The sequence below is a fragment of the Myotis myotis genome, unplaced genomic scaffold (assembly GCF_014108235.1).
Source record: "Myotis myotis isolate mMyoMyo1 unplaced genomic scaffold, mMyoMyo1.p scaffold_m19_p_2, whole genome shotgun sequence".
Classification (NCBI taxonomy): domain Eukaryota; kingdom Metazoa; phylum Chordata; class Mammalia; order Chiroptera; family Vespertilionidae; genus Myotis; species Myotis myotis.
In genome coordinates this window covers 196,560,294-196,572,477 of record NW_023416324.1, presented here as the reverse complement: position 1 = coordinate 196,572,477, position 12,184 = coordinate 196,560,294, and the positions used below count along the sequence as shown (strand labels likewise).

At 39.6% G+C, this 12,184-nt stretch overlaps 1 protein-coding gene across 2 annotated transcripts in view; it reads left to right on the top strand.

Moving 5' to 3' along the window:
- GMPS (guanine monophosphate synthase) overlaps nucleotides 1-11,967 on the top strand; it is a 57,985-nt gene extending 46,018 nt beyond the window's left edge. The window contains exons 12-16 of one of the 2 annotated variants that reach the window (XM_036347353.1): nucleotides 1,241-1,366; nucleotides 5,401-5,516; nucleotides 9,413-9,543; nucleotides 10,627-10,799; nucleotides 11,845-11,967. In XM_036347353.1, coding sequence (XP_036203246.1) covers nucleotides 1,241-1,366; nucleotides 5,401-5,516; nucleotides 9,413-9,543; nucleotides 10,627-10,799; nucleotides 11,845-11,946 — 648 coding nt within the window. In that variant the 3' untranslated portion in view covers nucleotides 11,947-11,967. The remainder of the gene's footprint in view (nucleotides 1-1,240; nucleotides 1,367-5,400; nucleotides 5,517-9,412; nucleotides 9,544-10,626; nucleotides 10,800-11,844) is intronic. The other variant, XM_036347354.1, reaches the window with a different exon arrangement.
- Nucleotides 11,968-12,184: the final 217 nt, after the last annotated feature.

Below are 12,184 nucleotides of genomic sequence, written 5' to 3'. Positions count from 1 at the left end.
TGGCCCCGCCCCCTGTCACACACAGAGCCTCAGGGCGATCAGGGGGTTTGGGTGCTGCCCCCTGTCACGCTGATCCCAGTGCTGGGAGGCATATTACCCTTTTACTATATAGGATAGAGGCCTGCTGCATGGGTGAGGGCCGGCTGGTTTGCCCTGAAGGGTGTCCTGGATCAGGGTGGGGGTCCGCACTGGGGTGCCTGGCCAGCCTGGGTGAGGGGCTGAGGGCTGTTTTCAGGCTGGATGGTGACTGAAGCTCCCAACCGCTCCTTTTTTTCTTTTTTTTTTATTCTGGGCCAGCTTTAGCTCTGAGGCTTGGCTCTAGCTTTTAGGCCTCGGCTGCTGAAAGCAGGTATCTGGTTTGTTTGGGTTCTATAATCGAAACACTGTTTCAACTCCAGCTCTGAGATCCCAGCTGGCTGAAAGCAGGTTTCTGGGGTTTTGTTTAGCTTCTATATTTGTAACAATGTTTCAAACTGCAAGCTCAGAGGCCGGCAGCGGCAGGTGGGGAACGTTGGCTTCCTCCGTCACTGAAGGAAGCAAGCCTCATGTTCGCTTCAAGCTGCCTGGCTGCTGGCCACCATCTTGGCTGGCAGTTAATTTGCATATCGCCCTGATTAGCCAATGGGAAGGGTAGTGGAGGTCCAGCTAATTACCATGTTTCTCTTTTATTAGATAGGATTTTATTTTTTGAGAACCACTGTTTTAAAGGGATGACTTTAGGAGAAGCAAAAGGATCTCAGGAGAAAGGTCTGATATGCAAGAAAAAAATGGTAAACAAAAGAAAATGGAAAATGGTAAACAAAAAAAAGGTAAAGAAAATGGTAAACAAAGAAAAGAAAATGGTAACATTCAAGCAAACATGGAATATATAAAAATAATGATCTATAATTATTGGTGTTTATTTTTAAAATATTACAATAATATGTAGTTAAAATAACATGTAAACCACAAGGGGATTGATTGGAGTTAAAGCATTTAAATATGCTTGCATTGTTTGCCAAGTGGTTAGAGAGATTCTCTTGTTAAATATGCATGATAACATTTAAGGGGAACTCTAAAAGAATAAAAACAGGGTTAGGATTTATACTGCATAGTACACACAAGTCAAAGAGAGGTGCCCAATAGGATCTATTGCTATAAAGCAGTAAATGTAGATATCTAAGATAGTAATAGATTCCAAAAGAGTGAGTACCTTATTTCTTGAAACCTTAAGAAATATCTGTGTGTGATTTTTTCCCAGCCGCATACGCTATTACAAAGAGTCAAAGCTTGCACAACAGAAGAGGACCAGGAGAAACTGATGCAAATTACAAGTCTGCATTCACTGAATGCCTTTCTGCTGCCAATTAAAACTGTAGGTGTGCAGGTGAGTTGTGTGAATCCATTGCCCTGTGACATAACTTTCTGCAGATGTTCTTTTCATTATTGTTCAAATAGGAATGATTTAGGGAAATGAAATATGAAAATATGTAAAAAGGTAATATTTTATATAATAATTATGGAGTGAACAAGATTATAGGAACTCAATATTCAGGCTGAGATCTTGTAGTTTTGGAACATCTGTCATCTCTAACCAAAAGTAAAAATTCAAAGAATGACTTGCTTTAGGGTTTGCTTGCTTGCTTCTGCCTTGAAGGATAGTCACCAAGAGGTCATGTTCTCATTTATCCTTCTTGGTATGAAATGTACTATTGCTTTAGAAGTCTTTAATTGCAAGAAGGCCCCCTGATGAACGTTATACACCACTTAGGTCTCATTCTCAACTTGTGTATTTCTTAAACTAGTGCTCTATTTCTTTTATGTCTTCTCTCTTTTAGCTTTGATAATGTACAAATGACATTTGTATATTTATTGTTCTGTCTTTCCAATTGTAAAAGCATGTGAGGATCATATAGTTTTTACTTTTATAATGCTATTCATATTTCTATATAATAAAAACCTAATATGCTAAGTGTCCGGTTGTCTGGTTGTCTGTTCAACCAATCAAAGTGTAATATGCTAATGATATGTGAAGGCTGCTCAACCGTTCGCTATGACATACACTGACCACCAGGGGGCAGACAGTCGACCGGTTGGCCAGTCGCTATGACGTGCACTGACCACTAGGGGGAGGACACTCCGACTGGTAGGTTAGCTTGCTGCTGGGGTCCAGCCGATCAGGACTGAGCAGACACGCCCAGGAACTCTCCTGCGGTCCTTCCCCGGCTGGCCAACTTCCCACATCCCTCCCCAGCCCCAATTGTGCACCGGTGAGGTCCCTCAGCCTGGCCTGCACCCTCTTGCAATCTGGGACCCCTTGGGGGATGTTGTAGAGCCGGTTTCAGCCTTACAGTGGAACGACTGGTTTCTATGACGCACACTGACCACCAGGGGGCAGACACTCAATGCAGGAGCTGCCCCCTGGTGGTCAGTGCGCTCCCACAGGGGGAGCGCCACTAAGCCAGAAGCCAGGCTCACAGTTGGCGAGTGCAGCGGTGGTGGCGGGAGCCTTTCCCGCCTCCACGACAGTGCTAAGAATGTCTGACTGACGGCTTAGGCCTGCTTCCCAGGGGGAACGGCTGAGGGACCCCGCCACCCCCCATGTTTCCGAATTTTGTGCACTGGGTCTCTAGTTAGATTATATTAAGTTCTCCTTTGTTTATATGCTCTTCAAGTGAAGGTTTCTTTTTTGTTAGAGTTTGTAGTAAAATGAAAACCAGAAAAGGTGTCAATAATTTAGCTTAGTGATATGATTGTCAGATATTGGGATAATGTGTTTATAATGGCCTTGTAGAATAGAATTATGTATGGAAGAAAATGAACTGTTTTAGAGATTATTCACGTAAAACTTAATAAATATACTATTTTTCCTGAATTTGTTGGATGAGTGACTTTTTAAGAAATGAAGCTTATTTAGGCTCCACTACTCTTCCATCAAAATGAAAGTTCTTTTTTTGGTTAGATATTTAACTTTATTCTGGTCTCTTGGGCCTTTGGAGAGCCTTGGAAGCTCAGTAAAAATCCTAATTCACGTTTAGTGTAGTAATGAAGTTTATTTTCTAAATCCCAAAGTAAACCATAATTGTGAAAAAAAAAAAATCAAAATGCAGTACATTTAAAAGTAATTTTTCCTATTGTTGCTTTCCAGTTGTGTTGTATGTATTCTTCCAGATGCAGTTATTTTAACAGGACAATAAAGGGAATTACAGATGCACTTTTTAAAAACTGAACATAATGAACTTTTCACACCATTACAGATTATTCTTAACTGCTGGCTTGTATTCCATATATGGTTATATCATACTTTAATCATTTCTCTATATATGGGCATTTAAATTGCTTTCAGTATTTTAATGTTACAGGCATTTCAGCAAGTAATGTTTTATTTCTTTAAGCAGTTGGTCATGTGCTTCTGTAAGCTCATTTCCTGTTTCCTGGGTTAAAAGCATGTTCATTTATTTTATTATTAGAGGCCCGGTGCATGAAATTAGTGCACTTGTGAGGGGAGTCCCTCAGCCCAGCCTGCGCCCTCTTGCAATCGGGGGCTCTCGCAGTCAAGGACCCCTCGCTTCTTACTGCCTGCCTACAGAGGAGGCAGGTGAGGCTCCCGCCAGCACTGCTGCACTCGCCAGCTGTGAGCCTGGCTTTTGGCTAAGCAGCTCTCCCCCTGTGAGAGTGCACTCACCACCAGGGGGCAGCTCCTGCATAGAGCATCTGCCCCCTGGTGGTCAGTGCATGTCATAGCGACTGTTCGTTCCACTGTTCGGTCAGTTTGCATATTAGGGTTTTATTATACAGGGTATGATTTTTATCTTTTTAATATATATCTATATTTACAGACATATATTTTATTGATTTCAGAGAGGAAGGGAGAAGGAGAGAGAGAGATAGAAACATCAATGATGAGAATCATTGATTGGCTGCCTCCTGCATGCCCGCTACTGGGGATTGAGCTGCAATCTGGGCATATGCCTTTGACTAGAATCGAACCGGGGTCCCTTCAGTCCACAGGCTGATGCTTTATCCACTGAGCCAAACCAGCTAGGGCAAAAGCATGTACATCTTAAACTTTAATAGATACTGTCAAATTAGCATTCACATAGACTAAATTCTCATTTTCTTCAGTATACTGGTTATTAGGGTAGTTTAATGACTTTAAAAATTGCTCTTTAGTGTAATTTGATTTTTAAAAACAGAAAATTACTTGGATTAAACAGGACAAAGAAAAGGGGAATTAATATTATTACCAGTTTTATTCACTTGTTTTTTAATAACTTTTTAAGCTTATTTTTATTTTTTATCTCTGACTTAAGAATCCTTTTTCACCTAATCAACATGGGCAGATCTTGTCTTCCAGATTAAGTGTGCTGGCTGCCCACATTTGGGCAGGAACTTATAATGAGATCCCAATGGGCTTCTGGCATGTGTTGAATAAATTCTTAAAATTACCATGACACTTTATGTCTGAACTGATTTAGGTAGAATTTAATATGAGATTTAAATTTAGGATTTATTTATATCATTAGAGAAGTATCCATATAGCCTCTATATAATAAAAGGGTAATATGCAAATTGACTGAATAGCAGAACAACCGGTTGCTATCACACACACTGACCACCAGGGGGCAGACATTCAACGCAAGAGCTGCCCCCTGGTGGTCTGTGCGCTCCCAGAGGGGGAGCACAGCTCAGCCACAAGTCGGACTGATGGCTGGTGAGTGCAGCAACAGTGGTGGGAGTCTCTCTGGCCTTCGTGGCAGTGCTAAAGATGTCCGACTGACGGCTCCCAGACTGCTAAAGGGCGCAGGCCCGGCTGAGGAATGTCCCCACTCCCCCAGTGCACAAATGTCATGCACTGGGCCTCTAATACTTTTATAAACAAGTTTCTTTTCAAAAAGGATTACTATTAATGGTGTCATCATGCATGAAATGTTTTCTGGTCCATTTTTTGACTTCAACAAAACCATTATTTTTTTTTATTGTCTAAAGTTTTACATATGTCTCCATTTTCCCTGCTTGACCCTCCCACCACCAGCCAGCCATTCCCACCCCTGGCAAGCACCCACTGCCCCAGCCCCAGTGTCTGTTTCCATTGGTTTTGCTAATATGCATGCATACAAAGTCCTTTGGTTGCTCTCTAAACACCCCACCCCCCATCCCCGGCCATTTGTCTCTGGATCTATTCTTGTTAATCAAATTATATTGATCATTATATCCCACATATGAGTGAGATCATGTGATATTTGTTTTTCTCCGACTGGCTTAGCATAATGCTCTCCAGTTCCATCCATGCTGTTGCAAATGGTAAAAGTTTCTTCTTTTTTATAGTGGTGTAGTATTCCATTGAGTAGATGTACCATAGGTTTTTAATCCACTCACCTGCAAAACCATTAAAATTATTGAATGCATTTTTACTTTCAGGGTGATTGTCGTTCCTACAGTTATGTGTGTGGAATCTCCAGTAAAGATGAGCCTGACTGGGAATCACTTATTTTCCTGGCTAGGCTTATACCTCGCATGTGTCACAACATTAACAGGTATGCTCTACAGTGGGAGCAGGGGATAAGGTGTAATGGAAGGATAAGTTGTTGTTGTTGTTGTTGTTGTTGTTTTAAATATGTTTTTATTGATTCCTTTAGAGAGAGAGGAAGGGAGAGGGATAGAGAGATAAAAACATCAATGAGAGAGAAATATCAGTTGGCTGCTTCCTGCTCTCCCCAAACTGGGGATCGAGCCCAAAATCTGGACACGTGTGCCCTGACTGGGGATCAAACTGGTGACCTCTTGGTCCAGGGGTTGACCCTCAAACACTGAGCCACACCAACTGGGCAAGGTGTTTTTTTAAAGGACCAAAAGGCTCAAGTGTAGATACAGATATATCTACTTAGGTCACAATTGAGTAGATATTTAATATCTTGTGTTTTGTTTCTTCAACACAATGCATTTATCTGCTTTAAAAAAGGCAGTTTTAAGTCATGTCTTCCAAATTAGCAGCTTACACTACCTATTTTATGGTAACATGTTTTATTCCAAAGGATTGAAAAAAATATCTGAAGGCTGTAGAATTACAAGTTAGGGGCTTAGTTAATTTAATAATAATCAGGAAATCAAAGAAAAGAAATAGGCAAATGCCCGATATCATTAAAATAACTACATGTATAATTTATTTTCAATTTAGTTTTTCAGATTTATTTTTCCTTTAATTTGCACTTTAATTTTTATGTTGGATATATCAATAGCTGAGTTATAATCTTTGTCTATTTTACAATACATTATCCTTTGTATAGTTCAGTAATCTCAACTTGTTTGGTGCCAGATTGCTCATTAAATATTCTTATTTCACAGTTGTTCACTCTTCTCTGGTCTTGTTTTTTTATTTTTTTTTATTTTTTTTTAATGGGTATTGGGTAGTTAACAACCAAAAATAATTACTTGATGTTTTAGTTTATTCAAATTTGCTGCAGAAATTAGAAATCTTTCCATTGGTGGTTACCTAGCCGAGTGTGTATTGTTCTCCAACTGCCTGCTGTTGGGATTTCCAGATAAGGAGTCACAGGGAAACCATCTTTTTTACTGGTGGGACTATGCCTATTAAAAGGTTTACTCCGATGAACCTAAGGCCCCCAAATAAGGAAGCACCTTTAATACACTGAAAAAGAGTGAATTTTAAAATAAATAGTGGTAAGTTTGTAAGTACCTATTTTTATTTACTTACTATATAAGCAATTTTTTATTGATTGAATTCATCTGCCAAGACATGGCAGCTCTGCAATTTGAGCCACAGGGCTTTAATTTTTGTTACTTGGAAATCAGTATGTGGAAGATGGGAAGGGCTAGCAAATAGCATATACTCCTTCTGCATATCATGGTGCTTCTCTATTTGTTGTTGTTGTTAATCCTCATCTGAGGATATTTTTCCATTGATTTTTAGAGAGTGGAAGGGAGGTGGGAGAGAGAGAGAGAAAAACACCGATGTGAGAGACACATCAACTGGTTGCCTCCCGCATGTGCTCCAACCTGGCCAGGGATGGACCTGCAGTAGAGGTATATGCCCTTGTCTGGAATCTAACCTGGGACCCTTCAGTTCATGGGCCAACGCTCTATCCACTGAGCCAAACTGGCTAGGATTGTAATGAACTCTTTTGAATGGAGATAATTGTTTTGGTTAAAGTAATGGCTCATAATTCATCTTCTGAATAATGCTAATACTTTAACTTTAGAGGTCAAATGGAGTATTTCCTTTCCCTAATTTTGACTCCCCTGCTCTTACTATGCAATTAGTGCATTCTTACAGTTTTATCTCCCTCTATTTTTCTTTTGCCGAGGTTACTCACCCATGTTTAAACTTAGTCTCTGTCCTTTATATGCTGGTTTCTCTTCCTGTCTTTTCTTTCTTCTGTTTTTCTCTCTCTTTACACAACCCTTCCTTTCCCACCCCCCATAAAAAAAGTCTAACAAATAAGCAACAACAATAAACCTACTACATTTTAAAATATGAACCTAACAAGCCCTAAAAAGAAAGAGTCTTTGTAAGTTTTAGATTTTTGCTAAGCTCCTTTTTAGGAATTAGAAATACATTTCTAAAATTGTTTCCCATTTTTTGGTGTCTCTCTCTCCCCCCGGCCCCCATTGCTATTAGATGGAATCTTTGTAGAGAGAGCGACTGCTCCAGTTTGGCTGTTCTACCTATCCTTGCATATTTATTATCACTCTTGATTGTAAGAAATTAGACCAAAAAAATCAAGTTGTGGCATTCTCTTGTCTACTTGCCTTTTCCTTTAAGGATTGTTTATGAGCTCTAGGAACTATGTTGCTAAATAGAAATGTGTCTTACTTTCTCTTGGACAAAACTTTTTTTTCTGCTACAGTATATTTTGGAGGAGGCAATGAAGTAGTTGGTGGTAGTGGTGGTTTTGATCGGTTGCTGTTTTCTTCTGTGTGCTTAATTCCAAGTATATATTAAGAAGAAAAGAAAAGCATAACTAAACTTAACTATGGGAGATTGCCAAGGGAGATTGATTTTCTTTACTAAGCCAGATAGGGCTAAGGGAAAGGGACAATTAGTTGCCTGCTGGCTGGAGTTGGGATGGGGAAGCGAGGTGGCACTCCTATCTCTACCCTGACTGCCTCTTTTTTCCTGAGTGAAGGTTGTACAACAGATCCTCCAAACAGTGGTAAGATTCCCCTTGAGTTGTTTGAGCCTAATTTCCTCAAGCTATGTTCCAAACCCTACTTTTATTAACACTTGCAGTGGTGTATCTTCATATCTTTCAAATAGATAATTACTGAAAGCACTTATGAGTTATTCCTTTTAGAAGGAACTAGTAGAATACCAAGTTTAGGTGTCCATTTTGGTTACATTTTTAATAAAGAGGAAAGGAGAATCTTTCCTTGGGATTAGTGTTGCCCAAAATGAAAAAAAGATTGAGTAGTCAAATAAGTTTGGGAAATTCATTGTAGCCTCATCTTGGATGTTTCCAGTGCATATTAGCATATTACAACTTCTGAAGTTTTGTGGTAAAAACCTGTTTGTTCAACTCACTGTTTCCCCAAGCTTATGAGTATTAATTTCCTGGGGCTACCGGAACACATTACCACAAACAGAGAAGCTAAAACAAAGTATTCATTCTCTCACGATTCTGGAGGCTAAAAGTCTAAGATCAAGGTGTCAGCAGGGCCATGCTCTCTGAAGGCTCTAGGGGAGGATCCTTTCCTGCCTCTTCCTAGTTTCTGGTGTTGGGTGGCAGTCTTTGGCTTGTGGCAGTGTAACGCCAATCTTCTCCATTCTCACGTGCCCTCTTCTGCCTGTGTGTGTTACGTTCCAAGATTTCTCTGGTTTTAGACACCCAGTCATTGGATCAGGGGTCCTCAAACTACGGCCCGCGGGCCACATGCAAATACAAATATTGTATTTGTTCCCGTTTTGTTTTTTTACTTCAAAATAAGATATGTACTGTGTGCATAGGAATTTGTTCATAGTTTTTTTTTAAACTATAGTCCGGCCCTCCAACGGTCTGAGGGCCAGTGAACTGGCCCCCTGTTTAAAAAGTTTGAGGACCCCTGCATTGGATTAACGGCTACCCTGACGTTATGTTAACTTGATTACATCTGCAAATATCCTATTTTCACCACAGGTTCCAGTTGGATATGATATATTGGGGGCACTCTAACTCAAGACATTAAATGAAAAGAGGAATATGATAATCACATATATCTTTGCACATTCTGAGATATTAGTATTCTAGAGAATACACTTTGAGGAAGGTACATAGAACATAGGCCCCTCTATAATTTTATATTCTAACCAACCCATTTGGGGATTTGAAGTGGGTAGGAGAGGGGCCTAAGAATAAATGGAAAGAATGTTATTCCTTGTGCATTGCTTATCATAATAAATTGTAATTTTCTGTAATTTCCTCTTCCCCCCTTCTAGAGTTGTCTATATATTTGGCCCACCAGTTAAAGAGCCTCCTACGGATGTTACTCCCACTTTCTTGACAACAGGGGTGCTCAGTACTTTACGCCAAGCTGATTTTGAGGCTCAGAACATTCTCAGGGAGTCCGGTAAGTTGCTCATGTTGCTTATCACTGCATGCTCTAACTAAAATTTGGATGCTTGGCATTGTGATTTCTAGTAGAATTATAAGATTTTTTAATTTTAGGTGCTTTCATGTTTATGGATAATTCTATGATGTTGCCTTCATAAAAAAATTATCCACCCTTTGTTTGTGTGCAGACATGTGCAGAGTGGCAAAAAAATTGAGTTGACCAACTTGCAACTGATGTTGAACAAGGCAGTACTCTGCTTTCTTGTTCTAGCTCTTACTGTAAACAAATGTTCTTTTTGTAGGCTATTTAGTGGCATATTTTTGTCATTTTCATGCTTTTGGTTGGTGATTTCACTGTTTAAAATGTCCCCCACGCATAGTGCTGAGGTGCTGTCTAGATTTCTAAGCACAGGAAGGCTGTGATGTGCCTCAGAGAGAAAATATGTAGGTTAGTAAGGTTTGTTCATGCCTGAATTATAGTGCTGTTGGCCGTGAATTCAATGTTAATGAATCTGCAATAAATATTAAATACATAAAACAAGGTATGTACTGATGGGTTGATGAAAATGTGACCAGAGGCTTGCAACAACCTAACTGTATTTCCTCTAGACCAGGGGTCCTCAAACTTTTTAAACAGGGGGCCAGTTCACTGGCCCTCAGACCGTTGGAGGGCCGGACTATAGTTTAAAAAAAAACTATGAACAAATTCCTACGCACATTGCACATATCTTATTTTGAAATAAAAAAACAAAATGGGAACAAATACAATATTTGTATTTGCATGTGGCCCGCGGGCCATAGTTTGAGGACCCCTGCTCTAGACCATAACTACCACGAATTAAAAGAATAGGCTTTATATATATGTTACATATATATAGTGTCATCACTACATCATAGCACTACAGTCAAATTTTATTACTTGTATTTGTGATTGAGTTTACTTAAAATGCCGTTAGAGTAGCTGGAAACAATGTACAATGGCTGTCCTAACTGGTGTGTGTATGTGACCAGATATTGTCTGGGAGGGTTTTATTGAACTAGGTCGCAGTGCTTTTCCATGGATGGTGATTGGCTCTCTATGTTAACTTCCTTTCTCTAGGTTATGCTGGAAAAATCAGTCAGATGCCGGTGATTTTGACACCATTACATTTTGATCGGGACCCACTTCAGAAGCAGCCTTCATGCCAGAGATCTGTGGTTATTCGAACCTTTATTACTAGTGATTTCATGACTGGTATACCTGCAACACCTGGCAATGAGATCCCTGTAGAGGTAATTTATATATTCCTTCTAATGTATATTTTCAGTGCCTCATACATTTTATAATATGGCGAGTGGAATAGACTATGACAATGTTGATATTTGGTTTTCTGTTCAGAAGACAGGCTCTTTTTATCTCCACATGATTGTTCAGTACACTGTAGTAGAAAAAGGCCTTAAATATATTAAAACCCTCTAGATGTCTGATTACCATATGGAGAGGAACCAAACAACTCTAATCTATAACTTTATTTAATTTTGCCAACCAACCTCTACTTTACAAACAATATTTTCTAAGTAAAGAAGAAAACCTGAGGAGTGAAGAAAAGTTTATTGGAAATAAGGATGAGAATTGATGGCATTATGACCAGAAACCCAAGAATTCTTTAATATTCTGCTACCAGCAATTTAATTTTTGATCACCATCTCCCTCTCCTATTCTCTCTCCACAAAGGAGTCATTTGCTTGTTAGAAAATGAAAATCACACTGAGCTTTTGTTAGTTGGACCACTGCTCCAGTAGCTAATGCAAGGCTCTGGTTGTAGCTGCACAGCTGGGCTGGGAAATGTGGCTTACAGTCTGTTTTTTTGTTAGGCTCAGATTTGCCAAGTTTTTGTTCAGTGACCAGGCTTTCTTCTCCTGTACACATGTCAGTGGTTATTATTATAATGCATTATGCACCACCTTGGTAGACTCAGAGTTGTTTTAGCCACAGATAATTTGTGAAGAATTGGCTTAAACACATAAAATACTATGTTTAGATGCCAGAGCAATGTGAAATTGCTATGAATGTTTCTAAACACTTGTCATGGACCTGCGACAAACAACTCGTAGGCTAGCACCTATCTGTGGGCCGTACTTTGAGTAGTACTGAATTTAAGTCACTTCAACCTATAGAGGGAAGTAGGTTCACTACCTAAAATTAATCAGAGGCCATCCCATGTACATAGAAGCAAATAGTAAAAATAGATTACAGTTTCAAACTGCAAATGCAAGCCCTTTGGGATTTTTGTACATGCAGTGGATTCTTTTAATTGTAATCTTTGTTTTATAACAGGTGGTGTTAAAGATGGTCACTGAGATTAAGAAGATTCCTGGTATTTCTCGAATTATGTATGACTTAACATCAAAGCCCCCAGGAACTACTGAGTGGGAGTAATAAACTTCTTGTTTCACTAAAGTACTGTGTGCAGTTTAAATTAATTAGAGACCATTCCCAGTATTGACACGCAGTACTGTGAAGAGTGCTGGAGCGGCTATATTACATCTGAATTCTTCACAGCAAAAATTTATGGCCTGAAGGCTGAGTTGGGAATAACTAAAGGGGACTGAAGTTTGTACGGGTCTAATCAACGCATCATTGCCTACACTCAGACAGATTGACACTGCATTTGCCT